The 18,823-nt window shown below is 49.9% G+C and overlaps 1 protein-coding gene across 2 annotated transcripts in view; it reads left to right on the forward strand.

Moving 5' to 3' along the window:
• Nucleotides 1–18,823, forward strand: part of LOC138491106 (probable cation-transporting ATPase 13A4) — a 1,999,067-nt gene that overhangs the window by 1,486,366 nt on the left and 493,878 nt on the right. For both annotated transcript variants that reach the window (XM_069617426.1, XM_069617427.1), the window contains exons 18-19: nucleotides 18,019–18,143; nucleotides 18,650–18,813. In XM_069617426.1, the coding sequence (XP_069473527.1) occupies nucleotides 18,019–18,143; nucleotides 18,650–18,813 (289 nt within the window). The remainder of the gene's footprint in view (nucleotides 1–18,018; nucleotides 18,144–18,649; nucleotides 18,814–18,823) is intronic.

The following is an 18,823-nucleotide window of genomic DNA, read 5'->3' on the forward strand; positions in this document are numbered from 1 at the left end:
ATCAATCACAAGGGCTGGCACTTGTGAAACACTTGTGTATAGGCGCGTTACAAATGCCATATCATATCATATCATGTTTAGGAACTGTGAAGTACTAGCAGCAATATCAGCTTCTTAACTAAATGGGTCTATTTTCAAGTCCGAATAGCGGAAACTGTTTTTGATGAAACAACATACAATACAGTTCTTTAACACCTAAATACTCTTATTTTGTTCCACTTTTGTTAAAATTGTGGATGTGTTAACGATTGTTAGGGAGAATTCTCTGTTTCTCCAGCATGGGGTCTGGCATGGATTCACATGCTCATGAATATTCCCCGTCGTCAGGCTGGGAATCCTCGGTAAAGAAAAAATTAGTATCAGTTTCGTTTCTGATCTGTCTTTCGTAGTAGTAACCAATCACTGATCTCTGCGTCATACTGACCACAGCCAATGACTGCCCTCTACCTAAGCCCCGCCTCTGGCAGCCATCTTCAGATTTTTACCGCACGTTCAAGTGTTGGGATCCTCGTGCTATTGCTCTCGAGCGTTAGTGCTATTTTTCACGTTTTTTTCTCAGAAAAATTTCTCTTTTTTCGGTCAAAAGAGCCTCAAGCTCCACCGTTTCTTCATCCGATCAACGGGGACCCGTGTCGGATTCGGCTACGCCCCTCAAGGGTGAAGATTTCGTCGAGCCGCGCTTTTGGAGGACTCCAGAAGTTTCTCAGGCCCATCTCGAACATGGCCCAGGAGAAGGGAAGCTCGACGCCCGGAAAGTTGTTCAGGGTCTGCCCTGGATGCCAGCTTCAGAATGTCTTTAAGGAGGACGAACACTCCCTTTGCCTTTACTGCCTACATGAGGACAAGACGCACGTGGAGAAGGACTGTGTGTTTTGCGGCAATATGTCGGAGCGGACCATGAAGGACCGCCATCAACGTCTCGCCAACTGGCTGGAAGGAAAGAGCCCGTCAGGCGAGAAGAAGAAGTCCGAGTGGTCTTCTAAGACCTTTGAGGGCGCCCCGGCGACGGGGGTCCAACAGAAGGCCAAGCACCGCGAGTCCGCTGGCACCGGGACCGCCGAACGGTCGGGTTCTACGGGCACCAGGCAGGGGGCATCCTCCCCGGCGCCATCAACCACGAGCCAACGCTCTGGCTCTGGTAAGAGGAAGGCCGAGCACCCGGCGAAACTCCTGGAGAGACCCCGGTCGTGCCCTAAGGCCCCATCGGAGGGGGAGCGAGGTGGTGACTCTCCCCCCAAGGAGAAGGCGGTGAGCGCACCTAAGGTGGTGAAAGCCTTGATCCATCCGGCCAAGGCCTCTATCGAGACAGTCGCGGCGGCCCTGGCTCAACCTGTGGAGGCTACACCAGTGGTGTCGACCCCGGGGCCCAGAATCTCCCTGCCACCGCGGAGGGAGTCCTCTTTCATGCCCATCGACAGGACCCCCGTGAAACCTCCGACGGAGAAGAAAAAGGGGGGGCAGGAGGTCGTCGTGGACTCGGCCTCAACCTCTGAGGAGGAGCTGATTGAAGTCTTAGGCCACGGCTCTGGCGTGGAAGAAGGCCATCCTGTCGGGAGGGACCCCGACGTGGAAGACGACGAGGGCGTCGAATGTGCCGACGGGGCTCCTGATCGCCCGTCGGATCTCCCTCAACCAGTGCCGCAAGACAACTCGGTGGCCATTTTGTTGGCTATACAGTCCTTATGCTCGGAGATAAGGACGAGACTGCCGTTACCACCAACGGAGGAACCGCTCCCGACGGGGGACCCGGAGCCAGGCCCTTCTGGGAGCCCTCCCCCTAAGAGAAGAAGGATTCATCCTCCACCTCCTTTTCAGCCATCGCGCCCTGTTCAGCCCTCCTCCCCGTCCACGACACGTGGGGATGATACGGGGACTGACACGGCCGCGATGGGTACAGACGACGAGGTTTACGACGAGGATCTCCCGTCGTCACCTCCCACCCGGGCTTCCCCGCCCGACGAGATTGGATCGTTTCACTCCATGATCGCCAGGGCATCCGAGCTTTTCCAGCTCTGCCCGGAAGAGAAGAAGAAGGAAGGTTTCCTTTATTAACGGCGCAAGACCAAGAGGAAGACGGTCCTCGCTGTACCTCTACTAGACGATATTTGGGATGAGGGCCTCGCCCTCCTCAAGAACCCATCCACGACGCCGGCTAGAAGGGATCGGTACGAGAAGAAGTACCGGGTCCCGGACGCGGCCCCCTTGTGCCTTCGGGCACAGCCGACCCCGGACTCGGTCGTCTCCGCGGCGGCCGGACGGCGAGGGAAAGAAATTAGACACGATGGGACGCAGAGTCATCTCGTCGGCAGCGACGACGATTAAGGCGGCCAACGCCTTGGCTATCGTAGCCCGCTACGACAGGGAGTTGTGGTACAAACTGGCCCCCCTGCTGGACTTCCTACCAGATGACAAGAGGGCGGAAGCCCTAGAGATCTTGCAGGAAGGAGAGGTGGCGTCGGACCACGCCATTACGATTGCGACGGACATCGCTGACACTGGATTTCGCCAGTTGGGCAACGGCGTGTGCCTTAGGCGGCGTGGATGGCTGAAGGCTACTGACTTCCGTCAGGACGTGCAAACCAGAGTCTTGGACATGCCGTTCGACGGAAACAACCTGTTTGGGAAAACAGTGGACGATTCCCTTCAAGCCATCAAGGCGGACACGGAGACGGCCTGGGCTCTTGGGGTTCTCCAGCAAAGGCGGCCGCCCTTTTGGAGCAGCGGAGGCAAACAGGGTGCCTCCAAAGGTTCCAGCGGCGGATTTTCCACCTACCGTCAAGCGGCCCGTTCGTCGTCACAGGAAGCTTACAGGGGACGAGGCAAGTCAGGCGGACCCCGCCGTCGTCGCCAAGGAGGACAAGGTGGCAAAGCCTCGTCGAAGCAGGACTGAACCGGCCGTGGGGTCGGGCCCCCACCGAAGCACCCCGGTGGGAGGCCGGCTGGCGAGCTTCGTCAGCGTGTGGGAGTCCATCTCCACCGACCGTTGGGTGCTGAACGCCCTAGCTCAGGGTCACGCGCTCGAGTTTCTAAAGAGGTGCCCGCGCGTCCCCCCTGTGGCCAGGAAAGAACATCACATCCCTCAACTTCTCTTGGAGGTAAAGGCGATGCTCAAGAAGGGCGCCATCGAGCTCGTCCCAAAGAGGCTTCGGGGCTCCGGAGTTTACTCAAGATACTTCCTCGTGAAGAAGACGGGAGGATGGCGTGCCATCCTGGACCTACGACGACTGAACAAATTCATCAACGCACAGAAGTTCCGGATGGTCACCCTCCAACACGTCCTGGGTCAACTGGAGGAGGGCGATTTCCTGTCGTCGTTGGATTTGGAGGATGCCTACTTCCATATTCCCATCCTAAAGGGACACCGAAAGTTTCTCAGGTTCGTGGTCCAAGGGCGTCACTACCAGTTCAGAGCCCTTCCCTTCGGATTGAGGTCGGCACCCAGGGTGTTCACCAAGTGCCTTGCACCGGTGGCGGCGCAGCTGCGCCGAGAGGGGATCCACATCTACCCCTACCTGGACGACTGGCTCATCCGAGCAAAGACGAAGGAGATTGCCGTGGAGCACACGGCAAGGACCGTCCAACTACTCACGGACCTGGGATTCTCCATAAACTACGCCAAGTCCCACCTGGTGCCCGCGCAAGGCGCTCTGTTTCTGGGAGCGAAGCTCGACACAGTGTTGCTTCTGGCCTCTCCGTCAGAGGAAAGGACGAGGGCCATCTTGGGCAAGGTGCAGCGGATGCTGGTTGCGGACGCGGCCAGGGTGAGGTCCATCAAGTCCCTCCTCGGAATGATGTCTTCTTGCATTTATCTCATCCGCATGTGCAGGCTCCGGATGCGCCCGTTGCAGGAGTTCCTGGACGCGCGCTGGATCCAGACGACGGGCAGCTTCGAGGAGAGGATCACACTCGACGAGAGTTTCCGACGAGCGATCCGGTGGTGGGGCACCTGCGCGCATCTGACGGCGGGCATGGACTTCCAGACCCCCGGCCACCAGGAGACAGTGACCACGGATGCCTCCCTGCAAGGGTGGGGAGCGCACACCGAAAATCTGCACGCGAGAGGCCTTTGGCTTCCGACGGAGAAGTCCCTCCATATCAACGTCCTGGAGCTCCGTGCAGTGTTTTGGGCCCTCAGGTCCTTTCTTCCGTCCCTCAAGGGCAAGGTGGTGAGGATCTTCACCGACAACACCACCACCATGTTCTACATCAGGAAGCAGGGCGGTACCAGATCCCCAGCCCTGTCCAAGGAGGCGCAGGATCTGTGGCATTGGGCCGTCGCCCAAGGGATGTTTCTGGTGCCGTTTCATCTGGCAGGGATAAAAAACACCATCGCCGACTCGCTCAGCAGAGAGCTGCGCTCATGCCACCAGTGGGAACTACGACAGGATCTAGTGGACCGCCTCTTCCGATGGTGGGGCACACCCCAGATCGATCTGTTCGCGACGGCGACGAACTCCAAGTGCTAGAGGTTCGCCAGCAGGTTTCCCCAGCCGAGGAGCATGGGCGATGCTTTCTCGTTCCCGTGGGAGGGCCTGTTTCTATACGCGTTCCCTCCATTCCCATTGCTGATCCGGCTCATCAACCAGCTCAAAAGGTCACGGTGCAGGATGATCCTCGTCGCACCTGCATGGCCGAGGCAGATATGGTTCCCGGACCTTCTCGACTTGTCAGCGTCCCCGTCAATCAAGCTGCCAGTGGACGCGGATCTTCTCTCCAGGGAAGGAGGCGCCATCCTCCATCACGACCCGAAGTCGCTGAACTTGCAGGCCTGGCTCCTGCAGCATTAGAGTTTGGAGGATATGACATACCGGCCGACTGCAGAGAGGTTCTTGCAAAGGCCAGGGCGTCCTCAACTCTTAAATGCTATGGACACAAATGGAAGAGGTTCTCTGTCTGGTGCCACGCACAGAAGATTAACCCTCTACGGATTACGGCTCCCCAGGTACTGCCGTACCTTCTGACGCTGGCCAAGGCTGGACTGGCGCACGCGTCCATCAAGATTCAGCTTGCTGCGATCTCCCGATACACCAGAACCACGGGGCAGACGTCTTTGTGGTCTCATCGTCTGGTGAAAGAATTCATGAAGGGACTGTTCAGATCGTTCCCGCCGGTGAAGGCTCCGGCCCCGGCGTGGGAGCTCAACGTGGTGCTGACCAAGCTCATGGGACCTCCGTTCGAGCCTCTGCACTCGGCTCCGTTGAAGTTCTTGTCGTGGAAAACAGCGTTTCTTGTGGCCATCACCTCCGCACGAAGAGTGGGAGAGATCCAGGCCCTTTCCTGCAAACCCCCGTACTTGACTTTTCACGACACGAGGGTAGTGCTCAGGACACACCCCTCCTTCATGCCCAAGGTGCCGTCGGACTTCCACCTCAACGAACCATTGGTGTTGCCTGTTTTCTTCCCGTCGCCTTTGTCGCCGGCCGAAAGGACTTTGCACTCGCTGGATGTGGCTAGAGCGCTGAAGTTTTACGTGGACCGCACAAAGTGTTTTCGAAAGACGTCACAACTTTTTGTGAACTTTGGACCTGTCAATCAGGGGAAGGCTCTCTCAAAGGCCTCCATTTCCAGATGGCTCTCCGGCTGTATCATGTACTGTCATCGGTTGGCAAACCGACTGCTGCCTGGCCGTCCGAGAGCCCATTCCACCAGAGCGATCGCAGCTACCACGCGTTCCTATCTGGTGTGCCCTTGCTGGACATCTGCAGGGCTGCTACGTGGAGGTTGACGCACACCTTCACGAAATTCTACCGCGTCGATCGGGATTCCAGGGAGGAGTCCAGGGTTGGCCAAGCAGTGTTGCGCAATCTTTTCGCCTAAGGTGAGCCTGGTGAGGAGGTAAGAATTGCTTAATGTTGAGTTTGATGTAATGCTTAATGTTGAGCCTTTGCCACCTCCCGTGGTTGTGCATGTGTGTACTGCTATGTATTCTTTATTCATGAGCATGTGAATCCATGCCAGACCCCATGCTGGAGAAGGAACAAGTTACTTACCTGTAACTGTTGTTCTCCAGCATGGGTCTGGCATGGATTCACATGCGAACCCTCCCGCCTACCCCTCTGCGGCTCTTCACTTGGTCATACTGCCACTTCACGTGCTACCAAATCTGAAGATGGCTGTCAGAGGCGGGGCTTAGGTAGAGGGCAGTCATTGGCTGTGGTCAGTATGACGCAGAGATCAGTGATTGGTTACTACTACGAAAGACAGATCAGAAACGAAACTGATACTGATTTTTTCTTTACCGAGGATTCCCAGCCTGACGACGGGGAATATTCATGAGCATGTGAATCCATGCCAGACCCATGCTGGAGAACAACAGTTACAGGTAAGTAACTTGTTCCTTAGGCTGAATTTCCTAACCTAGTGAGTCCCCCAGCAGCTTTGCTGGATTTCTGGAGTTTTTTTTTTTTCTCCTGCCAAGAGTGAGACTCTTTTTCTCCCACTCTTTGACATGATTTATGGTGTTCCTTTGACTGTTAATGTGTTTTATGGGCTATGGGGTCTTTTACTCCATAGGGTCTCATGTGTTTTTACTATGTGTGTTACACAGCACCCTCCGTGCAGTGACACAGGGGTGTCATAGTGACACCCCACCATAGACTCCATACCCTGGGACTGACTACTGTCTCCCAGGGCATGTAAAGTCACCATTGGCTTTACTAGTCCCAAATTATGAACAGAAACCAGTACAAACCATCATATTGTGGACGTACTGGTCGGGGCAATTCGATTGCCCCGGGGTCTGTTAGTCGAGGGGGCACGTCTCCGTCCCCCCTGGTTGAGTTTTGGCTGGTGGCAGTGGATACTACTTTTTATATTCGACCGCGAATATATCCCTATGGGATTTTCCCATTGTTCGAGGCTACCAACTTTAATTATTTCTCATAGCCTCGAACATACCGCCGGTTTATTTATTTAATATTAATTTGCCGGTTGGTATTTTTTGCCAGGACTCGATTCTAAAATTGTGTTTGAGTTCTCTTCTGTGACTCCAACCCAAGTCGAGCCCTTTGTTCCACTTTTTGGCAGGCTTCTCCACAGAAGCCTCCAAAAGTGGTGCCACTCTGTCTGGGTACCACAGGGGGTGTGGGAGGAGGTTTAGGCACCCTGGAATGAGTTACCTTGGTAACTCAAGTCGCACTCTTGTGTGATTGGCCCAAGTGGTGAGCCGGCCGGCTCACCACTTAGCATGTTTGATTGACAGCTAGGCTGAGTGAATAAGGGTGTGCTGCATAAAAGCAGGGCTTTGGGGACTGGAACTTCAGAAGTCGCCACAGGACCTGAGAATCCGACGAGGGAGAAGCTGAGCTGACCTGCTACGACGACACCAATGGTGGAGCCCTGGGGAACCGACTCACCACTTCCCGACGATAGAGAAGATCTCCCGGCTGGAGAGTCTTCTTCCCCTAACTGGTGGGCACAACCAGTTTACCTTCTTTTTCTCGCATCCCAGGACGTCTTGTGGTCGAATTGCCCGTGCCAAGCACCCCGGCAACCGGATAGCCGCTTACCACTGGACCGTGAATAAAAGGACCGCTCCATTTTGACCTGAGAACTCCGCGGCTGGTTTCTTCCCTGGCAATGCAACGGACTCCTGTCTTCCTCCCCGACGAGATCCTCTCTTCCCCCGGACGAAGCACCGACTTGCATCCGCTGCCAGGTACAACTGCCCCCGCTGGAGTATTCTCACCACTTTAAGGTACCGTGTCCGCCAGGCCTCCCTTTCTAAAGATTGCTACAAGGTAACAATAATCCCTTAACCTTCTGGACTGGGCTGGCCGCCTTGACCTTCTAACTGGTCCCTTTCTTTTGGTCCAACTCTTTCTGAACCTTTTCGAGACTTTTGTGCACTTTTCAACCGTGTGACCTTGGACACATTTCGTTCTGATCCTCTGAAAGTGGATCCGGCTTTCTGAACTCTAACTTCACGGTTTGACTCTGCCTTCCTCTCTTGCTGTGTTCTTTTGAAAGTGTTGGGATATGTTTCAATTAATGTTCTGCCTTTCTCTCCCTTTTAAACCAAATTATTAGAGTGCCATCTACGTTAAGCGCTCACCGCTGTCTGAAAATAAGTGGGGCTTTACTTAAGACTTGTCTAATATTCTTTTAAGGGAGTGTATATCTTTTGGTGACCGTGTTTTTGAACTGCTTAATATTAGTGCCTGTGTGTTTTATTAGATGTGGTTTTAAATAAATAATTATATCTCTTTTACACCAAGCTCTGGTCAGTGTTTGCTTGTTCCACTGTGTTCTTTTGACCTATTGTGTATACTCCACATACTGCCTAACTCTTCTTGAGGGAAGTCTGACAGCTCAGCCACAGCTACCAAGTGAATCTGGGTGGTACAGACTGCTACCAAGTGGGTTTACTGCCAAACACCTGTAGTTTAAAATCTTTTGCAGTGGTCCCAGAGGGAACTGCACAGGTTTCTGCCTAACAACGATATCAGTGTAGACAACCCCTGCTTTATTTCCAACTAAGTGATTTATTTTCTGCTCGAAAGGGACTGTTATAACTGCTGATCTTTAATCAAGTCGTCCTTGGCACTTAAGGGGTTAATTTTGGACATTTCCAGTAGTGACACACACGCGGGACACTACTCACACATCACGTTTTGTTGTGTGCCCCGAGATAGCCTTTGAAAAATTGAAAATTGTTTACATTGTATTTTCCGAGTGTACATGTCACTGTATTGAGGCACATTCATTTGGTAATTCCTGTCAATCCAAACGCATAACAGCTGGTGTTTTGCTTTCAGACTTTGCTGTGTACGGCCCCTTCATAGGATCCTGTGCGGGTGTCTTCTGGTGACTTCAAAAGCAGCTGTTAATTCACGCGTGTGGTGTAGTTTTTCCATTGCACTTTTTTCACATGCATACGATTCTGTGATATTCATTCTCTAGCTGCCAAACGGGATCCGAAGCAGGTCCACACGTTGTTTCCTATAAGCTGATCGTGTTGTCATGGGATGGGAAGTGAGAGATGTGAATCTTGAGGGGACTCACAGGCTGTGAGTGCTGTTTAGTTTTTTACCCATCCATTAACCCATTAACTGTCCCAGCCCATGATAGACTTTATGTCCATTGCAACCCGTTTCTGCCCCTCACCACCCACAACACGTCCCACTGGGCTCTCTTTGAGCTAGCTCTAAAAAGCAGTAATATATGTATGAAATAGCACTGCCCTATAAGACATTCAGAATGTACTCGTATGAAACACAATCATGATGTTTAGCTTAAAGTGTCACGCTCACCTGATTCCCACGGAGGCGCAGGTCTGGCTTCGAGTGCTGATGCTTCTTCTATGGTGAAGCGCAGGACTCTGAAGATGGACTCGCTGGCTCGCAGGAATATTCCCCTGTGCGTGAAAAGGGAGTATTACCTACTGACGGAATAATGCTCAAGCCTCCCACTCCCTTCCAGCCCCCCACGATACCCTTCCTCGATTCCCCGTGAAGTCTCACCTTAGGGTCTGGAAGGATGAGTTCTCCATCCTGCTTCTGATGCAGGGGCGCGTTGAAACCCAGTTACTTCACTGGATTGAGGTTTGATGGGAGTTCAGGTAAGCTTGACTATTCAGGTAAGGCGCTGTAAGAGTTCTGTAGCAAGTTCAAAAGTTCAAGCTTAATAATAATGTTCATTGTCTTATTGCAGCAAGCGCTAATGCTTATGTCTTTTTCCCCTTAGGGGCCGGGGTTCGGAATGCCGGAGATATGGCGCCGACCCGAAGTGAAACGTGCAGTTCCAGTAAATGACAGGTAAGTTCTGGATGAGCGTTCGGGTAATGTCTTTGCATTCGCTCATTCAATGTCTTTGTCTTTTTTTCCCCATAGGGGCCAGGGTCCGGAATGCCAGGAAGCGGCAGGACCCGAAATGAAATGGGAATGACCCAACAGGTAAGTCTTAGAAGGAAACTGAGCTTTTCCTATTCCCTTCCTTCTCTCACCTTGTGTTCTTGTCTTTTTCTCTCTAGGCTCTGGGAAGTGGCTGCGGATCCGGATGATCGCTGCTGAAGATGGAGGCGTCCAGGAAAGGTGAGTGAAATGCAGCGCTGCAGCGATCGAAGCAAAATGCTTTTAAAATGATGTCTTCCCTTTCAGGATCGTCGGTGTGATGTCTCCGTGATGCAGCTTTAGCAGGTAAGGTCTTCTTTCTCTCCAATTCTCTCTTAGCAGGTGACCCAGGATGCTGACAGGCGTGGCTGAAGTCCAGATACAGGAGCTGACACGGTGAGCGTCCAGCTGCGAGGAGCAGAACAACGCGAAGCGTGAGTTGCTGATCGGGCGTGGTTTAAATAGCTTTTGAAGAAGTTCCAGGTATGTATCCTTCCACCGATCAGGTATGTATCCTTCCCCGACCACACCCAGGGGAAAGTAAGTCCACAGGTAAAGTAGTTCCATTCAGGCCTCAAGAGGGCCTGGATGTAGCAGCATGGTCTGCATCAGGTAAGTGCACCTTAAAACACTTGAACACATGTCTAGCTTTATAAGCCTGGCACCTAAGGCGCCAGGACAGGGGTCCAACATGAGCCTGGTGCCTAAGGCGCCAGGACTGTGTCCAAAGGGCCCCAGCTTGGGCCCGCTGGCACTTCCCTGGGGGAAATGATGCCTGCCTCTGGGGTTGCTGGGTCGGACCTGGCTCCTTGGAGGTAGGCATCATGACATAAAGGACTAGTGCACTTCAAAAAATGTTTGTATTAAAAGATGGGCAATAATCAAAAACTTATATCAAACCTCTTTTTAAAGAAAGTTCCTATGTAAACTTTTGAGCAAACGAGGCTCAAAGTGTTTACATGGGAGTATCCATTTTGTGATTTCAAGCAGCCTCCCCTGTTCATGTTAAGCTCTGCTTTGGAGCACTAATCAAGCAGCAAAAGCCCCCCTACTGAGAACTTTTGCTTACTGCAGCCAGAGCAGAGCTAAACATGGAGACGAGGCTGCCTTCACTTTCATTTTACGTTTTCAGTGCTCCCAAAGCTCAGGTAAGCGCAGAAAACGTAAAATGAAATGCAGAGCAATTATATATACTTTGCTGGCTGCCAGCGGAGTATTCCTAATTGCCTGGACTTGCCTACAAGCAAAGGTGCGGCAATTATAAATACGTTGTTGTATTTATGATTCCCGTGGTTAGAAAACCACAGAAATCATAAATTTAAAAAAGTTGTATTTATGATTGCGGTGGCTTCAGCTTTAAGTTTCCCGGGCTCCTTGTTGCCGGTGGAGCCCAGGAAACTTAGAAAGAAAACCACAGCATTTATAAATACAACAACGTTGTATTTATGATTGCGGTGGCTTCAGCCTTGAGTCTCCTGGGCTACCCCGGGCCAGGGGAGACCAGGAGACTCGAAGCGAAAGCGGCTGCAGTCATAAATACAACATTGTTGTAGTCATAAATGCTGTGGTTTTCTTTCTAAGTTTCCCGGGCTCCTCCGGCCCGGGGGATCCCGGGAAACTTGGAAAGAAAACCATGGCAATCATAAATACAACCCAGTTGTATTTATAATTGCAGTGATATGGTAAGAAGAAAAAAAATAAGCACTTACCCGCATGCAGGCTTCCTGCCTGCATTCTCTGCTCTCTGGCAATAATGAAGTGAAGTCCACCTACTGATAGCTTTTGTTTATTACAGCTGGCTGGCTTTTGCTTCATTAGTGCCACAAGGGCAGAGCTTAACAGAAGCACAGGAGGCTCTGTTACGCTCACCTGGACCCTACAGGGGTGTCGATCAGACCCGGACAGCTGCGGTCTCCTTCAACGTGATGCATAGTGCAGAGATGACTGTCTGGACTGGCCCGCCTAGTCTCGTCTGCTGGACCCGAAGAAGTATTTTCCTGCAAGTGGAGACAGGGATTAACCACCTGTGGGTTTTAGTGATGGCCTCCAAACTGTTCTCGCTCTCCCCCACTAATCGCCTCCGATATCCCCTTAGTAACCTCACCTTATGTTCGTAAAAGATGAGCTCTCCATCCTGCATGTCTTGCAGGGGCGCGTAGATACCAGTTACTTCACTGGTTTGTAGGCGTTGGGAGAGTTCCAGTAAGGATTGACTCTGAAGTCCCTTGCGGGATTGGTAAGTGTCAAGTTAAAAGAGTACAATGTGCCCGATGTTCACTCTTGTCCCCTTCCTTCTTTAAGTTGCAACTGAGTTCGTGAGAAGAAGGTCTCGTAGCTGCTGCTGGCATTCAGGTAAGAGTCTGTGTTATCCAACGCTGTCCGGTTATTATTGCATGCGTTAACGTGTTGTTTTCTCCCTCTTCACAGATGCGGCATATGAAAATGTGGAGAGTTATGGAATAATACCGCCGGTGGTAAATCAGGTAAGTCTATGGTGGTAAGAGGTTGTATTTGTTGATTCCCTTGGCTCACCTTGTTTTTTCTTGTGTCCCCTAGGTGCTGGATTACGGTGAAGAAATGATGGAGACAGTGCCGGATCGAAAGATGCTGTGAGAACTGGTGAGTATGGTGCCGTGCTGGAGCTGGCGAAGCGACGCGAGCAGGACTGATGTACTTTCCAGGTCCGGAGATTAAATGGTTCCGGAATTAGGTGAGGAATTTGAAATAAGTTTGTTTTCTAACCTTGTCCTTTTCTTCTTCTTTATTCTAGGAGCTTCGGATTTGAGGCGGGTGTGGCAGAAGACTGGATGCTGGCTGCAGGCACGCGGGCGTGGCAGAAGACTGGATGCTGGCTGCAGGCACGCGGGCGTGGCAGAAGACTGGATGCTGGCTGCAGGCACGTTGAGCGTCACGCTGCTGGATGCAGAATAACGCAAAGCATGTGCTGCTGTTCGGGTGTGGTTTAAATAGCCTCCAAGGTAGTTCCAGCTAAGAAGTTCCCTAGAGCCACGCCCGAGTAAAAAATAGTCCCTGTAACAAAATAGTACCATCCAGGCCTCATGTAGGCTTGGACTCGTTTGCAGCATGGTCTGCATCAGGTAAGTAAAGCCTATGAGCCTGGCGCCTGTGGCGCCAGGACTGATTTCTATGATGAGCCTGGCGCCTAAGGCGCCAGGACTGAACCCAGACAGCCCCTAGCCGGGAATGCTGAGGTTTAAACAAATGTCTGGATGCCTGCTCCCAGAGCTGAGGGCCTTGGTCCTGATGCCCGGGGGTAGGCATCATGACAGGCTCATCCATTTAATAAAATGGATGCCTCCTAGTGCTTGACATTTTCGAGTTTGAGCATCAATTTTCCCAAAACTTTACATAAGAACTTTGTTTAAAAATATTTTTATATGTAATTTTGATTATGGGCCATCTTTTTAGCTAATAAAATTTGAGTGAACTATCCCTTTAATTTCAATGCCTGCAGTTTGTTACTGTGTGGCTCTGATCTGCAGGTGAACGTCCAGTGATGAGTTATAGGTGGAGCTGCGAATGTGGGGCTTTTTAGTTCTAATGACCTATTCTACCATCACATTGCAGATAGCAGGGGTTGTCTATTGCTTTTTTTAAACCCATCATAATATTGGTCTTGAGTGTTATTTCAAAGCAGTCTTCCATCAGTTAAACGGTTAATTGCAGCTCTAAATGTGCTACTCGTGTAATACAAATGTTTTAACCAGGTATGGCCACTTGATGTGTTAGTAGTAAGTGTGTCCTTGTATCTGAAAGCCTATTAAAAACAAGCATCTGACGTCCTGTTATAACAAGCCCTGGCAAAGTCAGAGGCACAGGTTGTTTATAGGCATTTGTCAGGGACTGCCCCCATATGCTTGGGTACTCACACCATTTTCCACATCTTTCAGTCTTATGGCTGGGTAGTGCCACTATGGCAGTGCCTGGCAAATGTCTATACCATGCCTTCAGAAAAGCAAACACTGTTGGCTTTGCCAATGCTGGTTTTTGTAGGCCTTTATTGTTGATAAAGGTTTTCTTTTGTAGATGCCGAGTGACCCTCAGCTATGTTTAGTAGGTCTGCAAGAAATGTGTACAATTCTTTATTGCTTTTAATTTAGCAGTTCAAGTGAAGGTTCAGGTTTTAGACATGAACAAGAATTCCTTAAATCAAGACCTGTCTGCTCTTCATGTTCTACCTTGTGCCCCCCCCCAGCAGGTACTGGTGGGGGCATTCCCTCAGAACAGGTTCCTTCACTGCAGGATTCATCAGGCTCACACAGGACTGGGTGAGTCTTTAGGCATGGAGACAACTTCCGACCCACTGCGACACAAGTCATCATGCTTTCGACCTCGAAAGACCGATCAAAAATGAGCCAGAATTGTTGGATGTGCTTTGACGACCAAACAAAACATCTGCTTGGTAATTAGGGGTCCGATGGTGGGACTATCTTAAAATCTGTTATAGTTTCCTTCATCTGCTGTAGTGCATTAACTGCCCCTTGATGATTTCCCTTAATCTCTGTAGCCTTCATCTACAGCGGGCTAGTGACATCCCCAACTATTAGTTCTGGAGTCAATGTGGATGGTAGCCTACATTGCAGAAAACCGGGACAATGAGGTTGTGTACTTCTCATATTGGATGGGATCTTTCCTCACCCAAACCTGAATCTGCGGGTGAGAAATATTCAGGTTTATCCCCTGAGGACACAATCTGCTAGCAACCAAGTGATCACCCGTAATCAACAAACATGGATTTCCTGAACTGGTCTGCTCACTGACGGATGGCTGCGGTGAAAGGACATCTACCCAGCCATTCCTGTCCAGTTGGAAGGCAATCATAAAGTCATATTCTGTGAAGAACAAATGCTCGCACACCTGTCTGTCGAGGTGTCAAATTTGTAGCGGATTTAAAAAAGAACAGATTTCTTTAATCAGCCAACACAGTTACCGTGTGTCTGGCTCCAAGCAAATCATTCTTCCATTCTTGAAATGCTGACATGCTCTCCAAAAGTTCACTGTCTGAGAACATCTTTTAGAGAAGGTCGACACGGCGCATATTCATCCCATTTCCATGTGACGCTGAAATGGAACGGCTCCAGAGGCTAGACTGCAGCATCAGCTTCCACAAAAGGCTTGATCACATCAGTAGGATTGTTACTTAAATAAATCAATTTTTGCGATGCCGGAATGCTTCATGTGCCCCAAGGTTCCAGATGAATCTCTCCATTTTGTTGAACAATTTAGTGATTGGAGCAATTGGCCATAAAAGTCTCAAAAGAACCTGCAATCAAAATTGGAGAACTGAGAACATTTTTCACATCTTTAATGAATGAAGGGGCTGCCCAATCCTCGACTGCCTGAACATTGTGAGAAGGTCTTTCCAACTCATGAAGTGAGGAGTCATAACCCAAAAACTCTACAACCTCTGTCTAGATTTGACTCTTTTCTGCTTGCACTGCCACCCTCCTTTTGCAGTGTGCTTATGTTGGTGTGACCCACCTAGGCCATCTCTTGCCTCCTGCCATCTCTCCAAGTGGTTTCCTCTTCTACCCTCTTCTCCTTTCAATGGATCTTCAAATTACCAGCTTGCTCCTCCAAGATACCATCTCTCGCCTTCTCCCGCCAGATGCTTTTCTCTTCCTAAGTCAACCTCCACTCTCTCCAGGCCTTATTCAGGCTTTCTCCTCCTCCCCATCCAACATACTCTCCTCCGCGTCAAATTTGTTCCTTTCCCCTTCTCACTACCTTCCCTCCTTCATCCCCTTCCTTTCTCCAAACTCACTCTCTCGCTATCTGCTGTCCTATTTACCACTTGCAATCCGCTCCATCTGCAACAACCCACACCATCCCTCTTTACCTTGGCCGTTTTATAGTCCTGGCATCCTCTGTGGGCTACTACTTTGGGTATGGGTCTGCTCTTGAGTGTGCTTATTAGTCTCCCTATGGGTCAGTGCATCTCAAGTGATTGTTGATTTTCAAAAGTGGCAATGAATGGCGTTCCAGACTCTGACTTGGAAGGCTGCATCCACCATCTTGGAATCCTCCTCTTGCATGTGTGGAAGTGTAGAGCCCACGGGCGTTTCCGGATGATGTTCTGGGAAGTTTTTATGAGCCAGGAGGACGTGACCTGGGGTAGAGACTCTATTCACTAGGTGAGTCGTCACAGGCCTGTTCTCTTGTGTTTGTGTTAATGTTGTGGCCTGTTGTTAGGGGTGTAGGTCTGTTTGGTTCCCTGGGTTAGTGTGGGTTTATGTTGTTTGAAGCCGTTGTTCCTCCTGTGTAACTTGTCTTGTGGACCCTACAATTCCTGTGTTTGTACTGCGGAAGATAACACTGGCTTGGACAATAAACCTTGTTGAACTTACCTGCTTCTCCAGCGACCCACGTTATTACACTGTGCCTGCAGTTCTTCATAGTCTGCGAGCGGGGCTTGCTCAGTAAGAGATGTTGTAATTTGCTAATCAATGTGGGTAATTTTGATTGAGGTATTTCTATGTCCCATACTTCCCAGGATTGAACATTTTAACAACTGTAACACAAAGTGGCAGTTACAGTACTGGGACTGTGATTCCAGACTCCCTTCCATAGGGAAAGACAGGCAGTTAAGAATCCTCCCTATAACACCCCTACTCCCGTCTGTATAGCATCTTTCCATGGATGATTACTCTTGGCTACATCTTTCCCTACAATTTGTGTCAGGCAGGGAACTGACTCACACTTTAGAAATGAACAATTTTCGGAATGGGCAGTAGAGAAGCTGGATGAATCTTCTCCACTAGTTAAGGGAAGTTAGTAGGACTGAATAATTTGAAAGGTGGCCACTGACCCTGTAGCTTTGTGTCAGAGTCAGTAACTTGTCAGAAAGCCAAAGCACTTGAAACATATGTCACTACTCCAACACCATCCTACCTGTCCCTCAGAGGTAGATATCTTCTGGGAAATCAAGTGAATTTTTTATAGTCCAGTCCACCTCTGATATTTGCCAGTTCATTGGGCTCTTATGTGCCCAATATCATGTATCACTGAAACATCTGGGCCCCATGTCTAGCTTCAGAGACACTATTATTATCAAACATACATCTGGTTTCACCATCACCATCTTGTGGCCAATGCTGGATTTGACTTTTATGGACTTCATTCATTCATGGTGCGTCACCCTTTCTCAACTCTCATGCTGGCCTTCTTTTGCATTTAGTACTCATGGTGGCCCTAAATCATGCTGTTCCCATCTTCATCTTGTATCCTGGCTTGCAACATTATGTGTTACTACGGTCTTCTGCAATTGTATTAATTCTCCCCTCTTGCTTCTCCACACTTTTTGACTGCTAACTCTATATTCTCCTCTCTTTTCCCTTCTCCCTTTTCCTATCTCCTCCCCTTACTTTCTTCTATGCACTTACTCTATCAGAATTTTCCCTGGACCTAGTATGATAGCAACCTCGTCTGTCTCCTCCTCCCTCCACTTAATGTTTTTTTCATCCACACCACCCCCCCCCCCCCCCGGTACTATCTGAAATGTCGTCAGGCCTAGTATGATAGTCGCTTGTTTTGTTCCTCCCCTACTTTTCTGCTCCCCTCTACCTTACCTCTTGTTTGTTTCCGGCTCTACCAGAACTGTCGTCAGGCCTAGTACGGTAGTCGCCTGTCTGTTTCCATTTCCTTCCCACTCTCCCCCTCCCTTCCTTATATATGTCTTAGCTCTTGCACCATCTGAATTGTCATCAGGCCGAGTACGATAGTTAATTTCACATCCTTACTGTTCATGGCCTGTAAGAATGTAATTGTTTTTTCTCTTGTTCCCTCCCTTGCCTTGAAGCGCTTTGAAACGCATTGTGTATAGGCGCTATATAAATAAACTATCATATCATATCATAACCTATCCGCGGAACGGCCACCCTTCAGTGCACCAAATAAGTAAACAGCTGGTCAAGTGGCACAGCGAGTAGAGCGCTCGCTTTGACATCCGTGCAGAGCCTGCTAACGCAGGTTCGAATCCCGGCAGGGCCAAACTCAGCCTTTCATCCTTCCGAGGTCGATAAATGAGCACCACACACCGTGGGTAATAATAAGCAGCGCTCAGATACCTGAGGGTTCGTAGCGCTATATAAATGCGAAATTATTATTATTATTATTATTATTATATAGACACCGTGAATGACATTTGTCTTTTTCTGTTGCCTCAAAGGGAAGACGTTGAATCTAACCTGGAGTTTCTTGGGCTTTTGGTGATGGAGAACCAGCTGAAGCCAGAGACGAAGCCAGTGTTGCAAGAGCTAAGGGATGCCAGGATCAGGACTGTGATGGTGACAGGTATGTGATTGGGGGTCTCAAGTCCCACTATGCAGGCCTTCCACATGGCCAATCCCCATGTCAGTTTCTTATAGCATTCTTGAAAGCAATCCCTTGAGATTCAAAGACAACACCAAGACTTTCATCAAAGAGCTTAAAACAGTGAAAAAGTGAACCGAGCACCAAGTAATTGGTACTGGTGATAGGTAATGAAAAACATTGTCTGCACCACATCGAAGAGCCTAGGAGCCATACAATATGATGTACAGCAACAAACATATGAAACCAACCTACATCTGTAATCTGGGATGCCTGTATTTTCTGAAAGACTATGATGCATGTTTGGTAAGGGCTCTCAATACCTTCATGAAGTTCTAACTAATTAAAGGGTCTCAGTGCTCTTAGCCCTTCTAGTTCCTTGCACTGTGGTTTTCTGGATGCCTGGGTTTTTTAATCACTGAAAACTAATACAATGTGGCAGGTCTGCAGAAACTATTGAACTCTACTTTTACTTTCATGTTTTACAGGTGACAACCTTCAAACAGCTCTCACTGTTGCAAAGCATTCAGGGATGACCTCTGGGACCAGCACCCCCATCCTGGTAGAAGCCTGCGGAGCAGAAGGAGCGAGCCCTGCATCAATCACTTTGCGAATGGTTGAAAATACAAAGAACAAGTTGGAATCAACAGAGGTAAGCAATG

Source organism: Ambystoma mexicanum, chromosome 10 (assembly GCF_040938575.1).
Source record: "Ambystoma mexicanum isolate Mex_15411 chromosome 10, UKY_AmexF1_1, whole genome shotgun sequence".
Lineage (NCBI taxonomy): Eukaryota > Metazoa > Chordata > Amphibia > Caudata > Ambystomatidae > Ambystoma > Ambystoma mexicanum.